The 27,219-nt window shown below is 43.0% G+C and overlaps 1 protein-coding gene across 3 annotated transcripts; it reads left to right on the top strand.

The window, feature by feature from the left end:
* Window positions 1-1,141: 1,141 nt before the first annotated feature.
* On the top strand, window positions 1,142-9,153 carry CDK1 (cyclin dependent kinase 1). 3 transcript variants are annotated; one of them, NM_205314.2, is made up of 8 exons: window positions 1,142-1,224; window positions 1,954-2,004; window positions 3,184-3,340; window positions 4,411-4,534; window positions 4,925-5,095; window positions 5,630-5,793; window positions 5,899-6,040; window positions 8,861-9,153. In NM_205314.2, exons 2-8 carry the CDS (start codon window positions 1,968-1,970, stop codon window positions 8,975-8,977), a joined length of 912 nt encoding a protein of 303 aa, NP_990645.2. In that variant the 5' UTR covers window positions 1,142-1,224; window positions 1,954-1,967; the 3' UTR covers window positions 8,978-9,153. The 3 variants fall into 3 exon arrangements, with proteins under 3 accessions (NP_990645.2, XP_015143549.1, XP_015143550.1); XM_015288063.4 differs by having other exon boundaries at window positions 1,146-1,245; XM_015288064.4 differs by having other exon boundaries at window positions 1,146-1,754.
* The last annotated feature ends 18,066 nt before the right edge of the window (window positions 9,154-27,219 follow it).

Genomic DNA, 27,219 nt, shown 5'->3' with positions numbered 1-27,219 from the left:
GTGATGCAACGGCTTTGTTCTATGCGGGTACTCTCGGCAAGTGCTGGGAACGCAAACCTCGAGGTAAACAGAAACTGGAGGGCACGCGTGCCGCCTGTTCCTCGGGGGCAAAAATTCCCCTCGAGGGAGGGGAAAGCGGAGGATTTATGTTGCTGAAACCGATGTGTGTCGGAGGGGGAGGAGCCGGGCGGCGGCCTCTCGCCTTTGCCGCGAGCAACGGGGAAGAAGGAAGTGCACGGCGAGCAGTTCTGCCTGCTGAAATCAGCGTCCGACAGAGATGCCTCGACGGGGAAAAGCTGCACGGATTTTCAGAGCCCGGCCCGTCCTGCTCACACTTGGGAGCAACGCTCTTTCAAAAACGCCAACCGCTGCAGCGAACCAATAGGAAAGAGTTCATCAGCGTGCGGCTGCGCTTCCACCTCAGTGCCGCGGGGACCACAGGCTTCCACGGGAGCTGCTGGCAGCAGCGGGCGGGGCAGAATTCCGACCGCAGGGATGGAGGTACCCGAAGCGGAGGTGGCTGAACGTGGGCCGCCTCCCCGCAGAGCACGAGCCCCACCAACAGCAAACAAACGCCAGCAGCCGTTCTGCACTTGCGGCTGTTCCCACAACGAGCAGTCCCGCACGGCTCTCGCTTTCTCCGCGCTGTCACGACGACGGGAGAGCCGACTCCCGCTTTACATCTCCAGTGATGTTCCCGACCTTCTTCGAAAGCTCTTATAACACAGTGACGAATTGATTTGCATCTGAGAGCTGTCACACGGGGCTTTAATTTTCCACACGGCTACGTTTTGTGGCATTAAAGCGGCCAGTGACCTTTCAGCAACGCGTATGGTTTAAACAAGCGCGTTGCGGATCAGCGCCCTCGGAGCCGGACGCGATGGATTTACGGCGCTGCCCCTCGAGGGCCGGCCCTTCCCTCAGCGGCTCGGGCGCCGAACGCCGCCACGCCCGCAGGGGTCGCTGTGCCGCGGGACGGGCCGCTCGCGCCGCTCTTCCCTGGCGCTTTTCGTTCGCTCTTTGGCGCCGCCGGAGCGGAGCGCTCTGATTGGCCGCTTTGAATCATCCCGGCGCGGCTCCATTGGTGGGACGCGGCGACGGCTCCGCGCGGCCGGTTCGAATGCGCGGCGCCCGCCCCCGCGCCCGGCTGAGGACTTCCCTGCGGCGCGGAGCTGGGCGGCGGCGCTGGCGCCTCGGGTTCGCCGTGGTACCCGCTGCGGGAAGGTGACCGAGGGGCTTCGGGCGGTACGGAGGCGGCGGGGAGCCGGCTTTGTGCGGCCGTTTGTGAGCGCGACCGTGTAACGCCGGGGGGTGCGGGCGCTCGGGCCCCCGCGGTCGGCCGTTCCGCCGGGATGGGGGCGGCGGGTGTCGGCATCGCGGTCCCTCCGCTCGGGTTTCCAGCGGTGCGAGCGGCCGCGGCAGCCGCCGGTGGCGTGCTGGGAGCTGGGCCGCGGCGGTTAGGACCGGTCGGCGCCGCTCGGGGCCCCGCGTGGCTCAGCGGCTTCCCGGGGCGGGACGGAGCGCCGGGCCCCGGGCTGGGGGCGTCGCGGGGGGCCCCGGGCGGCGGCTGTGGCGGGGAGAACCGCGCGCGGGTAGCGGGCGGCGCGGGGCTGCCGTCCTCGTGCGCTGCCGGCGGTCGGTCCCGCGGGCCGAGGCGCGTTGCTGCTAACGCGTAACTAGGAGGGCTCCCGAGCAGGGTGTTCTCCGCGGCTCGGCGAGCTTTCTTCAAGAGGCCATCTTTCCCTTCTGACTCGGTGCGCGCTTGTACTCGGGGATGGCGGTTTTTTAGCTGGGTCCCCGAATAATGCTCCCCCCCCCACCCTTTTGTAGAGGGGAGCGGTAAATGTTCCCCGCTCAATCTTCTTTACGCGATCTTCCGAGGTGTGCGTGTAACTTCTGGGACTTGTCTGCATTCAGGGATCGCCTGTTGACCCTCGTGGCTTTTTGTTCCAGGTATACCCACAGCCATGGAGGATTACACGAAGATAGAGAAGATTGGGGAAGGTGAGTAAGGATGCCGGGAGCTTTGCAGGGTTCTGCAGCTTGGGCTACCAGCTGTTGTAAGCTCTGTGACCCCCTGTTATCATGAGAACCACTGGCATTCTAAGGAGTCTTATCTCTATGTAAATGCACTCGGGCTGCTTTTCTTCTGAAGATGACAGTCTGTTTGAAGCAGCTGCTCAGTGCTGGGGGGCATCTCCCTTCGCACTGATGGGCAGTGGGGAACTGTTCCTCTGAGAGGGCAAAAGCGTTCTGAGTCCGGAAATCAGCTTTCCTGTTTGGGAAGTTGGAACGTATCTATTCCTTTGCAACAGCACTTGTTTACAAGTTGCTCCTGGAACTGCACTTTGGGGGTGCTTTTTTTTGGAGCCCCTGGTAGGGAGAAGGGTTGTGTCTGTCGCTGTACTTGTTACAGGAAGGGCAACATCATGCACCTTTGTGCAGAAGTGCATTTTCATAGAGGCATAGAATTACTCAGGTTGGAAAAGACCTTAAAGATCATCGAGTCCAACCACAACCTAACCATGCTACCCGAACTCTAACCACCCTCTGCTAAATCACGTCCCTGAGCACCACATCCAAATGGCTTTTAAACATCTCCAGGGATGGTGAGTCAACCACCTCCCTGGGGAGCCTATGTTGGCTTTCTATAAGGCACCGTACTGTAAAAAACTGGTGCAGACATTGGTCACAACCTCCCTTTCACTGGGAGCCCTTCCTTTATCAAAGGTAGAAGTTGGTGTCTTTCGTAATACTTCAGCCTTGCGTATGCTTGAGGATTTGCAGTGCATTACTCTGAGAAGCCTCTAAATGAATTGCAATGCCCTGCTTGGTGCTCACAGCAGTGCCTCATAACTGAAGCCTCATGCATGCATCTTTCTTCCTGAAAGAAACCAGTCACAGCTTCCTGTGAGGAATTGATTCTTCAGGAAGTGCATGAAGAATACTCGGGCTGCTTGGTTGCTTTGAGGTTTCTATTTCTGTCAATGATGATAGTTCAAATAGTTAATTTTTTTTTTGAGATTTATCACTGGTTCCAGTTTTGTTTTCTGCTGACCCGGTAGCACTGTTAAAAATACTTTGTTGCAAGGATTCTTGCCTATTTAGCAGCTCTTATTTGCATGACTTGTCTGTGCCTGAGACCGGTATTTGCTATGTGCGTTTCCCTGTTTGTTTGTTCAGGTACCTATGGTGTTGTGTATAAAGGGCGCCACAAAACCACAGGCCAAGTGGTTGCAATGAAGAAAATACGTCTAGAAAGTGAGGAGGAAGGTGTTCCAAGTACTGCTATCCGAGAAATTTCTTTGTTAAAAGAGCTGCATCATCCCAATATAGTCTGGTATGCATACGTTGGTATTTAGCCATACTCTCTGAAGGGCTCTAGGTCTCTTCAGGTGAATTGTTTTGCCACTGTTCTGGCAAGGAGGCGGTTATTCTATGTAGTTGCTGCAAAGCATATTACCCTTCAGTCCCAAATCCTGAGAGCACGCTGGTTTTTAGTTAAGACTGTCTTCTGCTGCTCCTATTGGAAAAATTGAACAAAAGTATTTCTGTTAATTATCTTCAGAATGGTTATTAAAGGAGTGGAGACAATGTGCTGCTTGAAAACTGTTTAAGTCAGTCTCAGAACTTCTTGTTATTGTGGACTTATTTATCTGACTTCAGTGTTCTCAGTATGGGCCTCTGTCACCAGGCACTTCCTTAATGTCCCATAGCAGAGCTGTAGGTGCTGCACTATAATGCTAACAGTTGGCACTTCTGATCTGTGCCTGGAACTTCCATCAGTGGCTGCTTGATGGGAAGAATTAATTGGTTGTAACTGCTGTCTTCCCTGCAAAATACATGTGCTTTAGTGCAGCAGAATACCTTGGATTTAATGCAGCCTGAAACTGGCCAAGCTTCAGCCAGGTTGTGTCACAGTGAATGAATGCATGTATTGAGGAACCTTTATCATCTATTAAGGGTGGAGGCGATGCTTAAAAACCTGTACAACTCCTGCTGCATCTAGTAGGTTCCTATTCTAATGCAGAGCCCTTAAACTCTTCCAATAATTCTGCTATAGTAAGCCAGATTCAGATGGAAGCTAGGCACTAATACCTGCAGACTTATTTTAGGAACTTATTTTTTTCCTTAGACTTCCCATGCCTCATGCTAGGCATGAGGAAATACAAGATTCAGAGGAAGCATACAAGAGATTGTCTCATTTGGGCACTGTCTCATATATGCTCAGTTTTCCAAACAACAGTGCAACTTGCTAAGGCTGTTAATCTTTGAAGACTGAGAGAAAGCTTTGTAAGCCTTTCTTATTAGGTACCTAAGAAACATCAGCTTGCCTCCATGTTGAGAGGGGAAGCAAACGAGTGGGTCTGTGCTTTTTGCAGTGCAGTTGACTGTATCCTCAATTTTCAGTCTTCAGGATGTTCTTATGCAGGATGCAAGGCTGTACCTCATTTTTGAATTCCTTTCCATGGACCTCAAGAAATACTTGGATACTATTCCATCTGGCCAATATTTGGATCGTTCGCGTGTTAAGGTAATGAGGATAATTTCTTTGTGTAACTTAAAAATTAAAGGTGCCCTACAAAGCTATAAGCAAGTCTTAACTCTTGCTCTTATCTTAACTCTTAGTATTTCCTTGAGGAAGAAGGAAGGACTGAAAAGGCAGCTGTGAATAATAAGATGAACTTTTCTTTAAAAGAAAGTTCCGCTCTCAAATGCAACTATGAAATTAACTGCCTTGAACTAAACTCAGACACCCAACTTTGTATGGATTTTTGGTTGAACTCGATTTTTGCAATGCTTTGGATCTACTTCTATGGGCAGAGTTAATATAAGGAAACAGCTTTACGTTGTAGAACCACTGACTTCAATGAAGTTCATGTGTGTTTTTTTTCCCCTTCCTCTCACTTCTTCCTGTCTGCAGAGTTACCTGTATCAGATCTTGCAAGGTATTGTCTTCTGCCATTCAAGACGAGTTCTGCACAGAGACTTAAAACCTCAGAATCTTCTAATAGATGACAAAGGGGTGATTAAACTGGCAGATTTTGGATTGGCTCGAGCCTTTGGAATCCCAGTGCGGGTATACACTCATGAAGTGAGTTGAACATACTGTTGGTAATTTGGACAAGGCTTATTAGCTTCCTTGTAATAACTGTTTATGAAAAAGCTGGAAATGGAATCATGGAGCTTTTAAAGTTGTCATAAACTAACAGCATTATGGTTATACTTCAGCTTAGTTTTACTTGATAGCTTTCCAATCCCCAGACCCTGTTGTACTCTTAAGTGCTAATGCATCTTATGAATGCCACTGTTACCTTGATAGTGAGTTAGGTAGGCCGGACCAGTTAGGTGCTAAAGATGTGCTTCCTGCTCTTTGTGAAGAAGTGCAGGCAACTGCTTGCTTGCAGTAGAAACTACTGCAACAGGACTTTGTACACTTATTTTTAAGTGAAGTTTCATGCAAGTATTTTTTACTGAATCTTCTAGTCTAAACAGGAAATTATTTTTATCAAAAAAGCTGAATGCTCCTTATTAATGAATGAGCTGCTGTGGTGGCAGTCAATTTGAGGACCTGATTCTATAATCTTATCTTAGAGAAATAAACAATAAAAAATTGTTTGTTCAATAGGTAGTGACACTGTGGTACAGGTCTCCAGAGGTACTGCTAGGATCTGCTCGTTATTCCACTCCTGTAGACATATGGAGCATAGGTACCATATTTGCAGAGTTAGCAACTAAAAAGCCACTTTTCCACGGGGACTCAGAGATTGACCAGCTCTTCAGAATCTTCAGGTATGTCATGGTGAAACTTTCCCTTACTGTGAACTTACTAAAATTATAACAGTGCATACAGTTTTCATACTAAACTGATGAAATGTTTTGCTTATGCTTGCACAGAGCTTTAGGGACACCCAACAATGATGTGTGGCCTGATGTGGAATCCTTGCAAGACTATAAAAACACTTTCCCAAAATGGAAACCTGGCAGCCTGGGAACGCATGTCCAAAACTTAGATGAGGATGGACTCGATCTGTTGTCTGTAAGTATTCTCTCCTAAACTGCTTGTGAAGAAATAAGCAGGTAGTTTCAAGTACTCTAATTTCTACAAGCCTATAGCTGATACCTTCTTGGCAGTGGCATTAATTGTGATGTCTGTAGGACTGTTCTTGTAGTTGGAAATACTTTTGTGGTAGCACATGGACTAATAGTGACTGGCTCATTTTGGTTAAGCTTTTGTGATGTCTTAAATGAATAAAGTGATGGAAACAGAGCGGGATTTATTGATTAGATGTGAAAATGGAGGCTCTTTAGGTCAGCACGTAGGGTCTCTGCCAGTGGCATTTTAATATTAAAGTTAGTGGTTTGGCTGTGGTTGAATGACTTCAGCTTCTATATTTTGGGGTGTATGGGAACTGCTGAGTCACAGCCTTAACCTCTGATGGACCACCTGAGCTGAGCACTGAGTCAGCTGTGGGATCACAGGTGAAGGCAATTCACCTGTGTGACTGGAAGGGGTGGAGCCTGGCTGCACCTCTCCTAGACTCCATTTAAGGGCTGACTGCCTCTGAGGATGGATCTCTTTCCAGAGATTGCTCCTCTTGGAGTTTTTCATGTGAGCCTACAACACAGGTGAGCATTTTCCATTTGTTTCTGATTATCCCTTTCTGATGTGATAATCTTCCTAGCTTTATAATCTTTGCCAATCTGGCCACACCATTTTGTATATTTATTGATTATATAACACCGTTCTGTATATTTGGTGATTATACATGTGGCTAGGGTGTATTTACTTCAGTTCCATGGCCAAGCAGTTAAAATACTATGGCCAAGTTTATTTGATGAGATCCTCATCTGACTTCGTTTAGTGCTCTTCCAGCTCACATGCTGCCACTGCAGATGAATCTACATTAATTCTTAGATGCGTTTACGTGCACTTTAAGAATGTACCTGGGTGACTTTATCATTTGGCTTTGTTAAGCTCCATTTATACAGTACAGATTTGCGTATGGTGGGGGGTGTTCTGTGCATCTTGAGATAAGCTTGAACTTCAGAACCACCTTGCTACAAGGAGAACCCTGTACAGCAATTACCCCTGTAGCTGGCTCGTGTTTTAAGCAGTCATAAACAAGAGAAGTCGTTTATTATGCATAAGGGAGTGGTGTTACTCAAGGAGCTCAAATAACTACAATGTCTCGCTTGTTCTTCCTGAGAACAGAACCACAGTTCAGCCTGGTAAACTGAACAAGGGTTGTTAAAGTTGTTTCGGGTAGCTCTCTGAAGCACATAGCAGTATTTTACAGAAAGAACTGACTTGCAGAGTAATTATCCTCAACTTGTGTGCTGACAGCATCACTATTAAATCAGTTTGCGATGGAATTGCTACTGATTTTATTTAAAAGCTGAAAGTAATTGAACAGGCGAGTGAGTGTTTTCGATACAATCACTGATCTGGCCTGCTAAGTACTGAACTGAGCTTAGTGGTGGCTTCATCATGAAAAAAATGTTTTTTGCTGCTATTAATGCAGACAAAAAATCAATCAAGTGATCTTAACAGTAATCTTAAACTTTAAACTAATCTTAAAGCATATTGAATTACATAAAGTTTTGCCTTGAATTAAGACTAAAATTTTAGCTTTCTACAGCTGCCTACCAATGGTGGCATGGCTGCATTTTGAGGCATCTGGAACCCATTTAAATTTCCTGTAGTCCTGCTTTAGAGTGAAGTGATACAAATTTAAAGGCAACAGAAATGAATAGCTTGTTCCTAGAGCAATAGCATAGATGTGGCTGTGAAAGTGTGTTTGTATTTCTGTAGACCATTGAAGATGGAAGCAATAGGTAAAACAGCTAGTTTTAAAAAGGGGTGGTGTACTTACTGATTTCGAATTTGAAATATATTTTCCTCTAGTAAGGACAAGTAAAATGAAAAAGACTGTTGGCAGGGATTTCGCTAGATTTAAGTAAGCTTTTAGCGTTTAGGATATTTTAGAATGATGCTAGATATGAAAACGTAGAGTTGTTCCAAAGCCACGTAACCTTATAAGGTTTGGAAGGAGGACTGCAGGAGTTCCCTCTGAATTAATTATGTCTACATGCAAGCATACAATTGCGTAGGTAGCTCCATACTTGCCTTCTTTTTGGCCAGATTGCATAATATCAACTGTGGATCCTTTTTTTAAAACGGATAGCAAAGCAAATCTCTTGCCTCTCCTAGAAAAGTTTTGAGGACTGTTTTAGAGGGGATGGCAGCCATTGTATTTTCTCTCATCGGCTTCATTATTGAGTTCTTCAGCTGAAGACAGTTGCTTTTTGAAAAGAAATCCATGTTTCAGAACTGTTTTTTTCAGAACCATCTGCTTTACGTATGCAAGAATACTTCTTTCCTAACCAGGATCCTGTAGCTGAACAGTTGCTGTATTTCAACTGTGAACAGCTGCACCAAACTGAAAATAAGCAGCTTCACATCAGTTTCTTCAATATCAGTGTAATAAAACAAGTTCATGAACACTTGTTCATGTAAGTATTATAGGCTTTAGCAGCCTAAGTTTTACCAGCTTCCCTTAACTGAGAAGTTGAGCCTAATAATTATTGCCACTTGATAATTGGTTCTGGATTTAGTTGATTGCACACAGTACCCTGATACAAGCGTAGGCTGTGGATAAATGGTTTTTCACATGGGGATGTTAGACATTAATACCATTCTCACTTGTAAGTAGCACTGACTTCTGAGATATCATGGAACATAGGGAGGAACTTATCTCTAGTTATCTGATTATTACTATGGTTAAATATTTATCTGCTTAATATTGAGTACCCACTTCATGAGGGAGTAAACATTTACTTTTATTTTTTCTTCCAGAAAATGTTAATTTATGATCCTGCAAAAAGAATTTCTGGCAAAATGGCCTTGAACCACCCATACTTCGATGACTTGGACAAATCTACTCTTCCTGCTAATCTGATTAAGAAATTCTAAAACTTTGGACTAAATCAGAGTGAAATAATCACAATTTTACTATTTTTTGTCTTTATCTTTGCCTGCCTGCCTGCCTTAAAATTGTGGCTTTTTAGTTTGTTTTGATTTGTGTTACCTAAATGTAAATATTAACTGACTAATGCGGTCAACTTTCTATAAATAAAACTTTAAATTTAGTGAAGGACTGAAATTCTTTCCATGCTCCTATACAAGGACAGCCTTTTAGAATGGGCTGGTAAGTTATTGCTCGTCTGCCAAAGCAGGTAACTAAAACTACTGAAATTGGTTTTGATGCAACTTCTCTAAGTCCAGCTGTTTCATCGCTATGCACAAATGAAACGTAAGACTTATACTGGACTGAATGTGCCAAATGACATCTAAAATGGGATGCTTCAGTAATATGCGATTCAGAACAAAGGAGGTGGCCAAATGCATTCCAGGGTTTCTTTTTCTGAAGGTATTTGTAAAGTTTTAATGCTTTTCTTTTGTCCTGAAGGCCCAAGAATGTATTTTGCATTGATGTGCTAACTTGAGTCAGCATACTTCTAACTCCTGGAATAACTAAGGTGTGTGATGTTAAGTTCTGCAGGGGGATTGTCTATATACTGATGTGTAGTCAGCTGACGTGGCTCTTTTCAACTGCTAGCAGTAATGCAGTTCTCATCTGATTCTTGTTAAAGGCAGCACCCCCTGGATTATACTGGAAAAGCTGACCTTTTTACATACGAATATTCAAGTAAATGTTAATTTAACAAGACTGCTCTCAGAGATGTAGTAGTCTGAGAAGTACATGTCTACAGACTCGTCCACAATTAAAGCACGAGCTTTCTAAAGCTCCATAGCATTTAACTTTTACAGGTGAGACCTTGTTGAAAGACCTTATAAAACCTTGATGGAATTCATTGACTTATAGTAAGAAACGATTGGCCGTCATTAGATTTCCAATTGCTACCTTTGCTCGGTTTCCCATACATCAAATGGGACACAATGCAAGATTAGGAGAGGAAAAGCAATGGAAGACTCTTGTGGATACATTAAAATCACATGGTTTGATAGACTTAACTGCAGTTGTCCTTCTAGTGTTATAGCTGCTGTATTCTCTAGTTGTAGGACTGTACATCTGTCAAGTTTTATTGGATCTCAGCACCGTGGAGCTTTTACGCTTGCAGACTTGCAGCCAAGCGTGGAATAGTAATGAAGTCTGTAAGTGTTAAGGTGAGCATGTGAAAGGAATAATGCAAACTACTCAAAAATAGTGAGGTTTGTAAGTCCTGTCTTACAGGTGCTGAGGAGTGAGTGAAACAAAAGCAGTGGAGATAACATTCTGACCATCTGATGTTTACTTTCGTGTCTATTTATGAGTAACTGAAAGAAATAGTGCTGGACCTAGTTTTAATTAGCCAGCTGCATTTATAGGTGTAAATACCAGTTGGAGGAGCAGGGGTAGGGGTGGAGTGGTTAGCATTATTTTCTCCAGGATGATTCTTCATCTCCAGAAGTATCTGGATACTGTCACGGTAATCGAATCATTTAGTAGTAGTGAAGCAGGAAGGGGAGACTTCTAAGCTTGCTTTTATAGAAACTTCTCTTTTAAATGAAGGTGGAGGGGAGGAAGATTGCTGTGGCTGACTAGTATTAACATCAGTGATAAGATGTATTTTCAAGGCAAATTAGGGTAGAGGTCTCATTTGCTGTCTCTTGAGTGCAGTAACTTGATATGAGTGTACAGGTTGGGACAGTATTGTTGGTGCAACTGGTTACACTGGAGTAGAAAAGGGAGAACCTACAAAAGGTAAGCACTAGCCAGCAACTGCTCTGAAAATCAGAAGATTGGTTTAAACAGCTTATCTTAATGTTTGTCTCTGTAGTGGATAGACTTGGTTCCTTATGTGACCAGAGGAAGACTTCAGCTAGGCAAACTCATTTCGTTTGCAACTGATTAATCGCTATTTCTATAAGTACCGGTGTCTGTTTCATGTGAGAATGAATGCTTTAGCTTATTCTAATGGAAAGATTGTGGTACCAAAATTGCTGAAGGAAGCTTCTTTTCAAACAGTAACTTAAAACAATCCTACAACTTCTGTGCTGTGAACCCAGGCACTGCGTTATGACTGGTGATGTAACAACGCACGCGGAGCTGCCACAGTAGCTCCTAGTTTTAGTCCGAGCACTGTTTTAGTCCTAGCAAACAGGACAGAGAAGTGAACATAAGGTCAGCCATCCGTGACTGAGGTTGGATATGGCAGTGAGTATCATGCCCGGTGACATGCCTCATATTAGTACTTGTTCTGAAATGCATTGCAAATTTGTTAGTGATGCTGTATAGACATTTAGAGGGCTCGCGATGCTTGAAGCTTCAGCTACCTGAAACTTAATAGTGGTAGAAACCAGAGCTGCCTTGCACTTCTGGGTTTTACTCCACTGGATAACAACTGGCAGCTCTATTGATAGCGCTGTGTCTGTGTAGTAGGAGAACCGAACTGCTGCAATATGGTACTTTTGTCCTTCAGCTGAGGCCATTGCAGTACTTGGCAGGGTTTCACTGGTTCATAATCTTTTATTAGGGCATTTAGGCAATTGGATGGTACTAAGCTAACAGTTGTTGGATGTGGGCCCAACACGCAATAACCAGTATATTTTTCATTGCCACAGGTGAAGTGATTACCTGAGAAAAGAAAATGCTCTGCTTTTCCTGAAGTGATTAGAAGTCAATGTGTTGTTTTATTTCCCCCTGAGTGTGCAGCGGACTCTGTACTAAGTTAACTATTTAAGTTACTAAGTGACAACTTGCTATTATTACTACCTGATGTAGATTACAGGTTAACAAACTTGAATTTTCGGTTATCTTTAAGGGTTTTTATAATGTTAGTGAGCACCTGTTGAAGGCCTACAGGTTTGCAATGCATTTCTTAATGCTGGAAGAAGCAAGGTGGGAGGGAGACAACAGAAAGTCTGCTCTTGGTTGCAATGAAGTTTTATCATGTTGCATCTATGTCACCTCTGGTATTATGGCAGCTGGTCAGTGTTTTCTCTTAGACTATGGGCAAGCCCTGGCAGGAAGCATTACTTAACTTTCTGTTTAAATCACTTGTATTCTATCCTATTAAAAAGTAACATGGATCAAAAAGTTGAGGTATATAAGATTGGGATCAAATCTTACTCTCCAAAATGTCTGACCTATGCTACTGGGTGCTTGCAGACTGAGCTTAGCTGCTTTTATTGTACTTGAATGTAATAACATATCCTCACTAAAATGAATTACTATCTGCTCCTTTGAAAACAATTGATTCTTAAAAATAGAGGTCTTACAGGGAACAAAGAAAACAGCAATGCTTCACCTTCTAAATCACTTGGGTAGGACAACAGCCATAACGTCTGCTTTCCACAGTACCTCTCCATGTACAGGTGTCAGGGTCAGAAGGGTCCTTCTCAGGCCAGTTCCAGTAGTGCCTTTGTGCTGTGGTGTTCAGTGAATCCACCATCTTTAATATGAACAGGTAGAGGGAAGTTAGCTGATAAGTCTGTAGCAGAGCATGCTTAACCTGTTTCAAACAATGCTTCATTTATACGCTGTTCTTTTTCAGTGACTTATCTTCCTGTGGCTGTTTTCCTATCGCAGCTTGTGTACCTTTACAGCACCTGGAAATGGATCAGTGTCATTCGCTATCTGTTCCTGAAATTACTGCCACCAAATGTGCAGGACTCATCTCTTCCTGTGCTTTTCTCTTTATCCAGTTTTTAATCACTTTTTGATCCATAGCAATTTTATCATAGATCTGATGTCCCTTTTCCCTGCTTATTTTCTTGACTAAATATTTTCTGCTATCGTATATCAGCCACTTCTAGAGTCATGTTTCTTTCTGAAAATGCAAATGTATTTTTCCTCACACAGACTCATTAAAACCTGTTGGCTGTTGGCTTACTCTCTGCCCAGTAGTATACTGTAGTAGGCGGCACAGGTAATTTTGTAAGGAAAGATAAAGGCAAGTCCAAGGAGATTAAATATCTAGTACTGCCTGCCCATAGGATGGAATGCTCTTCACACTAGCTTATCCCATCTCAGAGTAGTGGTCAGGGGCTGAGGTGGAGAGAGGTTTAGTGATTTGTCTGGAGAACTGAATCTTCAGTTTAAGTCTCCTGGTTCAGTAGTAGTGGCTTTTTCCTCATTTGTGAAGAGAAATGAAGAGTTGGAGGGATCTGAAGGAGGAACTGTAATGGGTGGAAAAAAGGTATTAGTAAGAAAGCAGGATGCTGCTTAGAGCATGAGACAGATGAAATGCAAGGAGAAGAGCAAACCCCAGAAAAAGTTTAAATCTCAGTGGGAACCAGGAAACTTCTCACAGAGGGAAAAACAGCTTTTTGCTGCTCTGGAAGGCAGAAGCTCCTCAGGGTTGAGTCTGGAACTGCCACACCAGCTCTTATTCACCAGCCTATTTGTCCAAATGTGTTCACGTGCCATCTTTACTCAACCATAAAAGAGATGATTGACCTCTGTTTTAACCAACTAACTTGTTTGCAAAGCAATATCTGTTTAAGGCTTGGATCTGACATGACTGTTCTAAGCATGGTCTGCGAGTTGCAGTTGATGTATTTGTAACCTGCTCTGGCTATACCAGGCTATCTGGTAATGTGTGATTTTTAAAGAGCCTCGTAGCTATCGTACTGTACCCAACTCAGAAACAGGCTAAGCAAGCTGTCTCATCCCTACCTGTGTCCCTCAGTGCGGACTGCAGCTGTACCTGGAGTGTTTGATAATCTCAGCCTTATATACTACAGACGTTAACTTGTATTAGCACACACATTTGCTCTTCATGGTAATTTGTCAGTACTAGGAAAAAGCTATTCTCGATTTGAGCTGTTAAAGAAACAGCTTTAACATTTTACGTAACTACAGTAATCAGAACAGGAAGAGCGCATGTACTGCAAAGCTGAATTCACTGCAACCAGCTCAATTTGCTGGCAACTAGAATGCTAAATAGAATGCTACCTGCTGCTTTATGCTGAGCGCAGAGCTGGTTCCAAAGGGAAAAGGTAGGGTAATGATTAAAAAGATTTTTATTGAATGGAAACACTGTGTGCTTTTGAAAATTAAAGTTAGAGTGTCCCTTATGCATAAGTCCATTTCTGAATGAAGATTAAAGCTGCTGTTAAGTACATCATGAGAGCAGCTCAGGGAGGTACCAAACTTAGAGGGGCTGAATAGGCAGTGCCTTGGACTAGCACTGTAGTACTGCTGGTAAATCCATGTTCTGTGCAATTCTTGCAATGTTTTTTTTAAAAAAAGACAGTTTGGCACTTCATTGCAGTGTGTATATCTGTTGTCAAAGTCTGTATAATCACTCTTTTTTCAGGAGGGAGAGGACATCAGGTTATTTGGCAAGCTAATTAAGAATAATGCAGAGTACCTCCCCTCCTATTCATTACCTTTGGAAACCTGTCTGTACTGGGACATGCACTAAAAAAAGGCTCCTTTGCTCCTTCAGATGTTGAAGCAGGGAGTAGGCATAAGATTTACATTAGCCCAGAGAGGACAGGAAATGTATGTGTTGGAGTCATAAACCACATATGAGAAGATATCTATTCAGGAAGATTGCTGCCTTTGCTGTAATTAAAATTAGACTAATAAAACTTTGTTCTGTAGCAAATGGGATTCTGTGGCTTTCCAGTACCTGGAGTTACTTCTGAAAATTCAGCTTCGAATGGCAGTATTTCCTGCTAGGTATCTACAGGCAATCACAGCAAAAACGTTGCATTGCTACTGGCTCTTCCTGATCATACTTGGTATCAGCTTGATAAAGACCAAATGAGAATAAAGAAACCTTGTTACAGAGGGCATAGTTCATTAAATCTGACTCTGTTTCCATCTAAACTCCCACACCTTATTTTCTGACGGGCTGTATCAGTTCTTGGAGGCAATGTAAACATTGCATACTGCTTTGGCTATCAGTTGCTCTGATTTACATCTGCTTTATCAGTAGCTGATTTGGGGTAATGACTTTTGGTTTCGTTTGCACTGTATAATCCTGTGTAGTGTGCTGTTTTCCTCATGTGTAAATGTCAGTGGGAAACTAAGCATTCACCTCTGCTGCCAGGGCATATTTCTCTTTAGAGTGATCTGTTGACTACTCCAGTCTCTTCTCGTTGTGTTCGAATCGATAGCTGCAATCTGTATTGATACTACTGCTAACTGATTTTAATTGACTGATCTCAAACATACATATCCATTATTGGTGGCTGATTTGGAATGGAAGAAGTGGAAGTGGCAGCTGGTTTCTCCCAGTTGCTAAAATGATGAGTAAGTTATATATTTGAAGGTAATTAGTGGTTTAAAAGGGTTAAATTTCTCCGGTTGTTTAAATTATTACTGTTATTTCTGCTGAGCTCTGTAGAACTTAGACTGAACTGCTGGAAGAAATTGTTTAAGAAAATATTTTCCTAAACTCTTCTAAGTTGCAACCTACTCAATTTAGGCAAGACTTTGCCAAAATTAAATTTGACATAATATCCAGTACGTGTAGGGGAATGTGTTCCTGACATAGTCAAAACTTGTGATCTTGGTACTTTCCAGCATGGATCCTTAATCCTGAAGAGACATGCTTTTCCCACAGCAGCTCAGACTCACTTATGCTGCTCTCCATGGACCTGGAATCCAAGTGGGTTAATGCAGCTCCCCTCCATTTGTTTAACTCTGCACCAATTACTTTTCTTTGTATAAGACATTAACAGGCACTTCTGTCTTTCAGAAACATTGTTTGCCTTTAAAAAACTGAGACATTCTGTTCCTGTCTCACTCAAAACCATTATTCCTATTCCTGCCCTCTCCACCTGCCTTTCAGTGATATTTTTTTCTCTGTTATCTGAGTCTATTGACTTAAGAGGTAACAGAGAGGGAGCTTTTAGAAGGCCTTTCTCCTTGAGAGCGATGAGAGGAAGAACACCATAAGCAAGCTGAGGGCTCTCTCTGCCTTGCTTCCAACAGAGACTTGAGATGAGGATGAGGGTTATCTACCTGAGGCACTTTTCTCGTGTGTGTGTTTTGACTTGCTAATATCAGAGATCTCGGGCTCTAAAATGTTCCCAGTTGGCGACTTCACATCGTAGCCTTACTCTTTATGGATTGTGCTGCAAACAGCTTATTGCTGTGACCTAGCAGATCTTCAACCACATGTGAGGATCAGAAAGGATTGGACTAGTTGAAGGAAGGCAGGGGAAATCTTAAGGATCTGTTAGTGTCCCTCCTCATGGTTCAGCTTTGGTTGTTTTCCACGTGACCTGGATGCTTTTGTCTCATCTCTTTTCAGTAGCTCATCACTCAGAGAGCGAGTCCCAGAGCTTCTATGCTCCATTTCGAGCCCTTGATGTCTAAACTGTGGAGAGTAGTGTAAATATTTCACAGTAGTTTGCTGGACAGTGTGTGCCCTGGGCTCTGAACGTACCAAGTTCTGTGTCAGAGCTGCCTGGCACTGGCCTGCTTTTCCCCCTGATGCAGGCTTTGGAAGGTCCTTTCAACTCACTGGCTGGAAAAAAAAGGGGAAAGGGTTCTCATCTATTACATTTCCTCAATCTGAGAGGAATTACTGCTTCCGTAAATTACCTCATCCATCTCAAAATCTCATCTTGAGATGTGCTGGGAATACTGACTGGCTGGGTAGTCAATAGGTCCTCAGCAACCTTCAGGAACAAACAAGCTTCTACCGAAAAACCAGAAGTGTTTCAAAAAAGCAAAACTGTATAACTGGCAGACAACTGAGGATTTATTTTGCGTTCTCCATAAGGAAAAAAATATTATGGGGAGGCCTTTCTTACAAGTTGCTTAAAATACTTCAGGTGTGACAGTGACAATACGTAGTGAGGTCTTTATGGGTATTTAGCATAAAATCGTATTTCTGTTTGTTGAATTTTTAGTATTCATTTGTTTGTCTCCTTGGCCACGAGGTGGCACCGTGGGACCTGAATACAAAAACCACCCTGCGGAGGGGGAGGGTAGAGAGTAGAGAAGAAAAGCTATCACTCGTGGCTGCGTGAAAAATTGAAGGGTATTTATTTTCTGGTAGGCAGCCAGGCTCAAAATGCTATCTGAAGTGAAAGCCTTTCATGAAACATCTGGGCAGTTAAATTTTGCTAACTTCAAAGATGTCCAGTACTGCACTGACATACTGATTTCTTTCTTTAGTGAAGAATCTCACATGCTAACACAAAAAAGCCTCTGTGGAAACTATTTCATGCTGAAACTAATGATCGGAATTACTTTTCTTAATAAATTGAGTATTACAGGAGTGCCAAACTATATAGCTAGGCTGCACCAAGCCAATAATCAGTCTCACAAGTCTCCCAAACTTGTCCATAGTGAACAATTTTGCAGTGGATTTTTTTTAACTCGGCAAGTTGAATATCTAGATTTCTCACTCTGTACTTTGTGTGCAAAATTGCCCACTTCTTGTTCAGTAGTCTGTCATTTCCTAAGCTTTTTCAACAGCTTGATTAATTCTTTGCTGGGAAAAAAAATACATATGTAGCTTATAACACTGGCATTAAGGTATTGTTTTATTTGTTTTTGCAGTGTTCTCCTGAATGCAAAAGCTTTTGTCTAAAAGCACAACAATGGAAAAGGCTTCCCAGATGACTTGATTACTGAGGCATGGGATTATTCAGTCACATGCCTGGTAAAACTGACCCCGGTATTGGTATATGAGCCATTACATCTTTTCCCTACCTCAGTGTACACAGTGATGCATAGGTGTATAACTAGCACAAGTGTACACTAACAGTCCTACTCACTGAGCTGCTTGAGACAAGAACGCGAGTGCCAGTTTGTTGGGTGTACTTTGATAGTTATCCTTAGGAATGAAGAAATGCACTGTTCGCTTCCCAGTTCTCATTCATTCATAAGCTTACAAGATGGTTTAGGTAAGCATGCGTTTTACACATGGTCAAAGAGCAGAAATATATGTAAATATACATGTGTTCATTCTTATGAGATGTGGCCCCATCAAAGCACGTGCTATTTAAGCGGAAAAATGCTAATGATGCCTCTTCATAATGAGGCTTTTTTTAGTGAGAGAGACAATCACACACAACGTACTCATCTCCTTAACATCAGTTCTAAGGGTAAACACTGAGTGCAAAGAAGAACATAGTCTTTAGTAATACCTGCCACTGGCTGAAGTTGGAGTCACTATGGATCATTCTTCAACTCATAGAAACTGTGCCAAAGATGGGCTGTGCAATTTAACTCTTACTGCTCACCTCTGACAGCCCAGTTTATAAGTCAGGATCCTCGCCGCTAAGAATGCCACACTGCACACTTCTGTGTGTTCAGTGAGTGACAAGTATCCTCAGCCAGAGCGCAGCGCTGTGCAGTGAAGAACACAAACTCAGATTTAGGACAGAGGGACTGCAGACAGAAATAAGCAACGCTGTGTTTGAGGAGCTCAAGACATTACTCAGCTTCTAACAAAAAGGTGCTGAGCAAGAACTCTATGGAAGATGGTTTGGTTGGTTTGTTTGCTTTTCCTCTCCTTACGGGGAAATGACAAGATGCATATTGTGTGTATTCCTGCCACGCACAATAAAAACTAGGCTATTCTCTTCAAAGCTGAGCACAGGAACTAGAGGAACAAGGTATAGCTTCCTTTGCCTTGGTGTCAATAAGAAGAGTAATGTATCAGCTCTGATCTTATGATCTGCTACAAGAAAACAAACAGAATCACTTTCTATAAAGAGGAAGTTTCTACATGAAATTCTCATGTAATTCTTGTCACGTGGTATGAAAATACTGTCTTAGTTAAGAATTGACTTAGAAAAAAGAAAGTTTACAGATAACATAAAGTAGTGCTCGTACAAGCTTTTCCTTTACTAGCTTTGAACAATCATCAGCTGCTTTAATTAGTTCCCAACTCCTTTATATTGTTATTTGAGCCCAAAGTCGTCGTGCTTATTCCCCATACTTTATATGCCTGCTGGTTATTTTAAAACATGAAGGTGTTTTGAAAGCAAAACATGCAGTTGTATAATCTCTGTGCAACCAAGCAGCATTGAAAAGCGCTTTTGTTTTGGTTCCACTGTTTCTTTGATTTGATCTCTTTAATTTCTAAGTTAAGAGCAAAGGGATGTACCTTTATTGAATATTTTGAAATCTGGGGAGTACTTCCCAGCTGATGAAATCAATACTTGTAGCAAATGTAATGTGGAAAAGCCTCTTCACCTCTAGAAGATTTACCTTAGCTATGAACTTGTCCATCAGTATTTTTAGCACCACTTCTCCCGTGAGCTTCACACAAACATGTCTGTTTCCTGTAGGCAGCCACAAGCAGGGGGAAGCTAAAAGAAAGCTGCAGGCTCTGGATCTTCTATTTGTGGACCACACATGCCAGTTTTCCTCCTAAAATGTGATTATCACCTTTACAACACAAACCAGACCAGAAACGTCAACAAAACTCTTCAGCGTTACCTCCAGCAGAGAGCAAAATAAGCACATTCCTGCAGTAAGATTTACTACGGACAGACTCAAATTTCACATCAAACAAATCTAGCAAGTGACAGGTCACAAGACATGCTTTCAAAATACCGGGGGAAGTACAGCAGCCAGATAAAGATTTCCGGGGCTTGGTATGGTTGGTTGAGGAGCCTCACAGTGCGCTATCAGTATAGTCAAACCAGCTGCCAGGTCAGTGACTAGTCTGTATTCAGCATTGGTTATTCTGTCAGTCATCCTGTGTGTTTGATTAGGGACTGTCTTGGTGTTTATCTCTTCAGGCCTGTCCTGAAAACATCCTGTTACTTCACGTCTCTTGGGAGAAAACAAAAACCGTACCACTGCATTTCAGTTCTGCTTTGCTAAGATTGAGGCAGAACACAAAACACGTACCAAGTAAACAGACCCTCCTTTACCAAAGGCATAGTCAAATGAAAAGGTTATTCCGGGACTTCACATTACCACAAAGCAGCTGGTGTGTACTAGGTGATAAATGCCTTAAGCCTATGACAATTGAGAGGTAATCCCAGTTTAGTCCTTATCCTCCAAAATTAAAAAAATAAAATAAAAAAATCAATCTGACATAAGTAATTGAGCCTTCAGAAAGTTCCCTGACCAGCGGGAAAGTTTCTCACCATCTGGCCCTACAATTTCAGTATGACAGGCTCACAGCATTTGCCATGGTTTTGACAGTCCTTGATTTTGCCATTTTAATAAGCTGGTTTCTAAAGCACAGCTTTTTCTGTTCAGTGAAGTATCCTGCAGAGACCCAAAGGGCCCTTCACCTTTCCAGAAGTTAAACTCAGCATGTTGGGTTTTACCCACGCAATTGTGGAACAAGAGTGCGAGACTCCCATCTAGAGGAATTTCAAGCTATGGGTGCTACCTGTAAGCAGGGGGAATCAGTTGTGTCAGAACTATTTGACATTGAAATAAGTAAGGGTTTATTATTACTTTATTACAATTATTTTCATAATTTCTGGCTATAAAATTATGGGCTTTGTGATCACTATTGGGCCTGTAAGACTTTCTGACCAGTTACGAGAGCCAAAGATACTGATAATGATGGCTTAGTGTCCATTGGCCATTGGGATTCTCAGTGTCTCAGCTTTCACTTAAAAAGCTTCTTCTTTCATTTTAAAGTCTAGGCCTCACAAAGGGACCAGAAGGCAGAAGGCCATGCCGAGGACAATAACCAACTGCACGAGGTTCTGGCTTCGCTGCCTGAATTTGCTGCCAGGACACAGTCACTGGCTTGTGCAAAGTGCCCCAGACACAGCACGTACCCGGGAACCTGCAGCCCCACACCAGCCCTGGTAGGGGCCTGGAGAGGAGGGGGGAGGTTTGGCTTGGTTGCCCATATCCACACGCCCTCCCACAGCTCATGCTCTGAGGTTCCTGAGCCACCCTGTCCACATTGCTGCCTGTGACTTGCGTTTGGCAGCAGTGGTGGGCACAGAGGAGCTGCCCTCCGGACAAATCCACATGGCTCTCTTTTGTGCATTACCAACTACACTCACAGCTGGAAGCAAGTAAAGCTATGGCATGAAGGGTTTTTGTCCAGACCAGATGCCACATTTCCTTTGCATCCCTAAGGCCTTCATAATGTTGAGGAAAACATAGCGCTCCAGAGCATCTCGGATGTCCAGAACGTGTGGAGGTCCCTAGTGTTTCCTCCGTATATTTAGCCACATCCCTACATCCCTTATGAAGATGTATATTCCTCATACTTTTAATAAACACGGTGTGCGTGACAGATAATTAAAAGACTACTTCCCCATGGAAGCCATGAACCTGTCACCTGTAGGATAGGTCACAGTTCAATTATGAAGGGATGTTTTCATTTTTGTGTTGCACAAAACCCAATAAAACTGAAACACCTTTTCTGCATACCTTGCCAGCTAATGGAACCAAGAAAAAAAAAGGTTATGCTTGACTAAATTCAGGAAAACTTCATTTAGACATTGAAGGAGAAGCAGCAGCACACAAAAAGGATTAAAGAGAACTATTTTTTCTGGTCAGCAAAACGATTGTACCTTTTTTTCCTTAAGAACCTGCTCATTATCCTCTTGGTGATCCAATCCTCATATTTCATATAGGGCTGCAGCAGATAACGGATTACAGAAGGATATCAAAGTTTGTGAATGGGTCTGCACTAAGAAATAAGCTTAGAATATTTTTAATTTAAACTTTTTAAAGAAATATCTGTTTTACGTGGCAGAACAAGAGCAAGAAAACATTAATACATTTAGCACAGCACAGTTTCAGCAGATAAAGATGTAATTAAAAAGTACTGCTGCACCTGAAATTACTTTCCTAGCAGGTTAAAACCCACTGAAATAAAGGCTGGAGGAGGAGTGATAGGGAATGCTGCAAAGGTTTCTGGGGGGCAGCAGGGCAATAAAAGCTGAAGTAGCAGCAGCTGTGTTGATTGTTTCAAAGCTGGAGGGGGATGGAGCTGTATTCAGAATTAAAGGAAACAGAAGGTAACGTGCTTCTTGTTTGCTAGGTATAAGTTGATATTTTTGTTTTGTTGTGTTAGAAGTATTAAGTTTAAAACTTAAAAAAAAAAAAAAGAGAGATTTTACCAGGGCTAGGTGAAAAATCCCCTTCTTACTTTGCAGGGGAATTTTCCCTGCTGGACAAGGAGGTAATGTTTGCATACTAGTAGCAATTTAGGTTGGTGTTGTCTTAGCCTGTGTGTTTGCTCACAGATTGAGCTAAGGATTCCTCCCAGTTTCGTTTGTTCTGTTTTGGCAACCGAGATTGTGGTCTGCTAGAAATCTCTTGGCTTTGTTGGGGTTGGCCTTGTGTAAGTTTATGATACTGCAGGATGCCTCTTGAAGGAAATAGTTGTAGGCTTCTGTCATCTTTGTATTTCAGTCTCTGTTCCCTGATGCTATACTACATCACTGTGCGAAAGAAAGAGGTGTTTAAATATGAATGAGTAGTAAAGCATCTAAAACCTATAGGAAAGGGTTGCTATGGGGGACAAATCATAGCTCGTCAGTAATAGCTGGAAGAAATGCCTTGCTCGAAGGTATAGAAGGTATTGTTGCTGCAGCCTTGTGCAACAGCTGAAGATAAGTATATCTGGGGATCTCTGTACAGCTGATAGGTGGTAGTTGCTCTGAAAGTAATGCCTCCTATTTTGTTACATCTGCCCATGATGTCAGAGGCAAGTGTTGGTGGTATGAGGAAGTAAAGTAGAATCTCCTCACCAATATTGTTACCTTTTGTTGCTGTGTGACAAATGGCAGCAGAGTGGCAGTCTGACAGAATGATGCCTGACACAGAAGTGACGATGGATCAAAGGGGTGGTATGGAATTTGCCCATATAGGGAAAAAAAAGGGACCCACTGACATTCAGTGTTTGCTGAATGTTTTTTGGAAGAGAAGTAGTGGATGTGAGCAAAGTGAGGCAGTGGGTGGGGCGTTTCAGCAGTGGTGACAGAGAGAGAGGGTCATCTCTGCTGATGCAAACTCTTAGGAGTGTGGTATGCAGGCTGTTGGTCATTGCTGGTAAAACTGCATAGTTAATGGCAGGGACTATATTGAGAACTCATGTTTTGTAGCTGAGAACTTGCTCTATTGAACAGCGCTGTTGTGTTCTCTGTATCTGTTGTGGTTTTCATGGAGCTAAATAGGCATTACACTTGAAGCGATCTATATTCTTTCAATTAGCTTCTGCAGAGTACATTTATTTATTGCTTTTTCCCTTTACAGTTCTGCCTATTTCACAGAGGTATCATAGTACTAAATTGATTAATCTTAGTAAGATGCTCTTAGAGCACTATGTCATACTACAGGAATATTGCAGACTAGCCACTCCTATTGCTTGAATCAGACTTTCAACAAGATGTTCAGCTTATATTTTACTACTTTTGATGTTGTAATTTTGTCTTATTTGATGCTTTTCCTGTCTCCTGTTTCTGGCAGCCTTTAAAACCCTCAGCAGGCAAGTGAAGGACCCCAAAACATAGAAATGAACCTAATTTATCAGGAATTGTGGATGCTCTTGTAACTATTTGCAAAGCTATGCAGTAGCTAGCTATGCAAAAATAGAATTGATGTGAGGTAGGCTGTAATAGATACTGCTCAGGAGAAAGCAAAGCCAAAAATAAGCCATTTGTGCAACTGGCTTGCATCCAAATGCAATGAGTATGAAGGTTGTCCTAGCAGCTCACCTGTGATAGTGCTTAATGAGCTGCTCCAGTGCTTTCCTACAGCTGGAGGTCAAAACGTGGCTGTGCAAGAAGAGCTGTGTGCATGAGTGAGGCTTGCAAGCATCCTCCTCAGCTAAAGCAAATGTGGGTGAATAGACTAGAGGTGGCAGTTGTGCATCTAAGCACAAGCCTTAATTTTTCCTAGGGTCATCTACCGCCTTCTCTTCAGCCTTGCTTAAATATTAGCGTTTTTCTTCCCCCCCCCCCCCCCCCCCCCCCCCCCCCAGTCCAAAAGACATTGAAATACACATCATGTTTTCAAGGGCTCAGTTTGCACTGACAGCAAGCCACTAACACAGGGCAAGGATGAAAGACTCTGCTCTCCCTGAACTTTATATCCTCAGTCTATTTTTAGGAAAAACAGTGGTTTTCTTGATAACCAGCTTAGTACTGACAGAGACAATGTTTACACAAGCGTTCTCCCTAAGGCTTGTGTCTTCAATTAAAAACTGGCACTACATCTCTGTATGAATATAACTCTCAGCTGAACCTGGGTACTTCCCAGAGGGCACTTACAGTAGATGGAGCAGTGTTCTGTGTGTGACTGCAATCTGCTATCAGACTGTCTAGGAAGAGTTGCTCCTTTTCTTTGTCACAGGAAAGTAACGACTGGCCTAGCCTGGCAGCTCTGGACCTCGCTTTGCCCTACCTGAATCTCTGCATGAGCTCTCAGCAGTGATGGTAGTACTTGTTCCAAGCTAAGTTTTCCTTTTACTTTGATGTGAGTGTACCCTCAGTCATCTTTAATCACACACAATGTCTAAGCTTTGCTACATAGCTTAAGAAAAGCTTAAGCTAAAAGAGGGAGGAGCATTTATGGGCAAAGGAAAGGTGGGAAGGAAGAATGACTGCAATTCTTAAAGGCAACTGTAAACAGAGCCTAGACTGTCTTTTTTAAAAAAAACATCTTTAAATATATCTCATATAAAAGTAAAGAGATGCAACTTTAAGGGTGTGACGCTAGAAATCTAAATAACTGAAGCTCTGAGGGATACTTGTAGCTTGCTGCTTTAAGGGCTTTCAGCTGCTCTGGACAGAACTGAGACGCTTCCACTCCAGGGAGGATGCCAGGCCCTCTGCCATCTATCTGCAACTGAGAATTGGAATGAGGTGGCAGAAGTCAGCAGGTTCGAAGTCTCATTTTTAGGTGAAAATTTGCACTGCAAAAGCTATGAAAATGGTGATCCACTAGCCAGCAAAGAACTCATCAGAGATATAAATACAGCTTTGCACACTTTAATGTGGGTAACCCATTCAACAAAATAAATTATGCTACACTGGCAGAGTGGTAAAAGGCCTTAAGAAAATTGAAAAAGCTTATAATAATGAAAGATTATTCCCTGTTCAGTAGAAGAAATGTATATTGCAATAAGTGTCAGAGCTTTGTCAGCCTGGTGTGTGAAAAGAATGAGCAAAGTAAAACAAAGAGGGTGGGCAGAAGTGGTAGCAGGATGCAGCCCCTAGCCTGTTCACCAGAGTAAGCACTACACCGAAAGACACATCTCCCTGCTACTACTGTTCATTGATGCCTTTTAACGTGTTACTGTACAGATATGGAATTAGAAACAGATTCATTTCCAAAGGGCAAAGGAGCCACCCAAAGAGCAGTGCAGCACAGCTGATTCTGAGGGTCACAATGCCGAATCTAACATACTGCTTAGGTGCTTGGTTAGAGTTATGTGATTCAAAGCACTTTAAAATCCCTGACAGGCATCTTATTCATACTGTGCTCTACTGTTATTTAGCATCACCCAGAACAATGACTGTCATTTGCTGCAGACTGTGGGGACAGGTTTCATCATTCATTACATGTGCTGAACAGGACTAGTCTGTCTTCATCCCAGGAGATGGCACCTGGTTCTGACTACTGTGCTCAAAGGGGCTTTCATTTTCCAGTCTTTCCATCTGTAGCTTTATGGATTTGGCCTCATTTAATAAACTTTGCACGGAACACTGTGAGAACACAACCATCTTCCATAAACAGACACACAATCCCTCTGCTCTCACTCTTTCTCTTCACAGGCTGAGCCCATGCTTGCCATCAGCAGGTAAGTGATGAGCTCCTGAACTGACGCCAGATAAAAGACCAGACCGTTCATACAGTTTGCACAGGGCAGAAAGTAGCAGACAAGTATTTCCACATGGAAACAGAAGCCTCGCTAGGGTGAGTCGTAGAATAATAGAATGGCCTGGGTTGAAAAGGACCATAATGATCATTGAGTTTCAACCCCCCTGCCATGTGCAGGGTCACCAACCACCAGACCAGGCTGCCCAGAGCCACATCCAGCCTGGCCTTGAATGCCTCCACGGATGGGGCATCCACAACCTCCACATTGGCAACTTGTTCCAATGTGTCACCACCCTCTGGGTCACAGGAACAGGCACAGCAGGCAAGTGCTCAGTGATTCTCTTATAGCCTTTCCACCCTTTGAGTTTGTGCTTAGCAAATTTTCTTTTCCATCTCCAGCTGAACACCGCCCTTACTGTAATACAGATGACTGCCTTCTTAGCCTCCTATCTCTTCCTGAGGAGCCCTCTGGCTTCCTAGTGTGTGCTACTCCTTGCAAATGTGCAGACAATTCAACGCAAACTACTGATTTTGCCAGTCTGCCTTCTCTATGTCCAAACGTAGCCTGTATAAAAGAAAAATAAGCATTCATTAAATGCCCAAATCAAATGTTTTTTGACTTGATTAGCGTTCGCTCAAATTCTGCCAAATTAGATGATGACAATATAGCTGTGAACAAACAAGGGAAAAATGTGGTTTTATTTTATTTCCTGAGTGTTACAGTTAAGGCTAAAATAGAATTCAAAGAGAAGATATCTTATATTGATGGGTCCCTGAAAGGAAATAGCAGTAGATGTAGCAGTGGAGAGGGAGCACTTAGCTTATATCTGACAATCCATTCAAGAACTGAATTGATTATGATTAGCTGTGCACCTAAAGGAGAGAGATCAGAGGTAGGTATTGCTTGTTCTGGAAAAAACACTTTTTTTTTAACTGCTGCTGTAAAGTAAAGAGCCAATATGGTAAAGCTTTTGGATAAACATCCAAGAGATGAGAAGTGTGCTACAGAACAACGGACTCCTGTGACTGGTAAAGAGAAGGCTGGGTAGTGTCCAGTCTGCCAGGATGTTGGGAATGAGCAGTATTCTCATTCAGTGCAGATGGTAGTAAAGGCTGCATGTTAACTTCAAAAAAGTGAAGGTGAGTGAAATTTTTTTTCCTGTGTGCTGCCCTCAGTGCCACCTAGATTTATTATTGGCACTCACTGTTACAGGGACTGATGTTAGTAGTAGAGCTTCAAGAGATCTAGCTTGCACCATAAAAGATGTTCTGTAAAAATGGCAGGGAAACATCCCTTTTCCATAGCTTATTGCAAATGGACCGTGCAAATAGATGGGAATTCCTCATCCCATCATTTTTTAGAGCATAGAAAATAGCAGTGCTAGGTCAGACCAAGGATCTGTGTATCCCTTGCATTGCCTCCGAGACCTAGAGAAGGAACAGTGTGATTGGTTAGCAATGCCTCTTCTGAAAA

This window comes from Gallus gallus, chromosome 6 (assembly GCF_016699485.2).
Source record: "Gallus gallus isolate bGalGal1 chromosome 6, bGalGal1.mat.broiler.GRCg7b, whole genome shotgun sequence".
NCBI classification, from domain to species: Eukaryota; Metazoa; Chordata; class Aves; order Galliformes; family Phasianidae; genus Gallus; species Gallus gallus.
Note: the sequence above shows the minus strand (reverse complement) of the source record. Positions and strands in the feature narration are given on the sequence as shown.

What these genes read in the sequence shown, in the direction of transcription:
- CDK1 (NM_205314.2), top strand. Translation starts at nt 1,968, where the DNA reads ATGGAGGATTACACGAAGATAGAGAAGATTGGGGAAG. An exon ending in CATCATCCCAATATAGTCTG is followed by an intron (nt 3,341 to 4,410) that starts GTATGCATACGT and finishes CTCAATTTTCAG; the next exon opens with TCTTCAGGATGTTCTTATGC. An exon ending in ATGGACTCGATCTGTTGTCT is followed by an intron (nt 6,041 to 8,860) that starts GTAAGTATTCTC and finishes TTTTTCTTCCAG; the next exon opens with AAAATGTTAATTTATGATCC.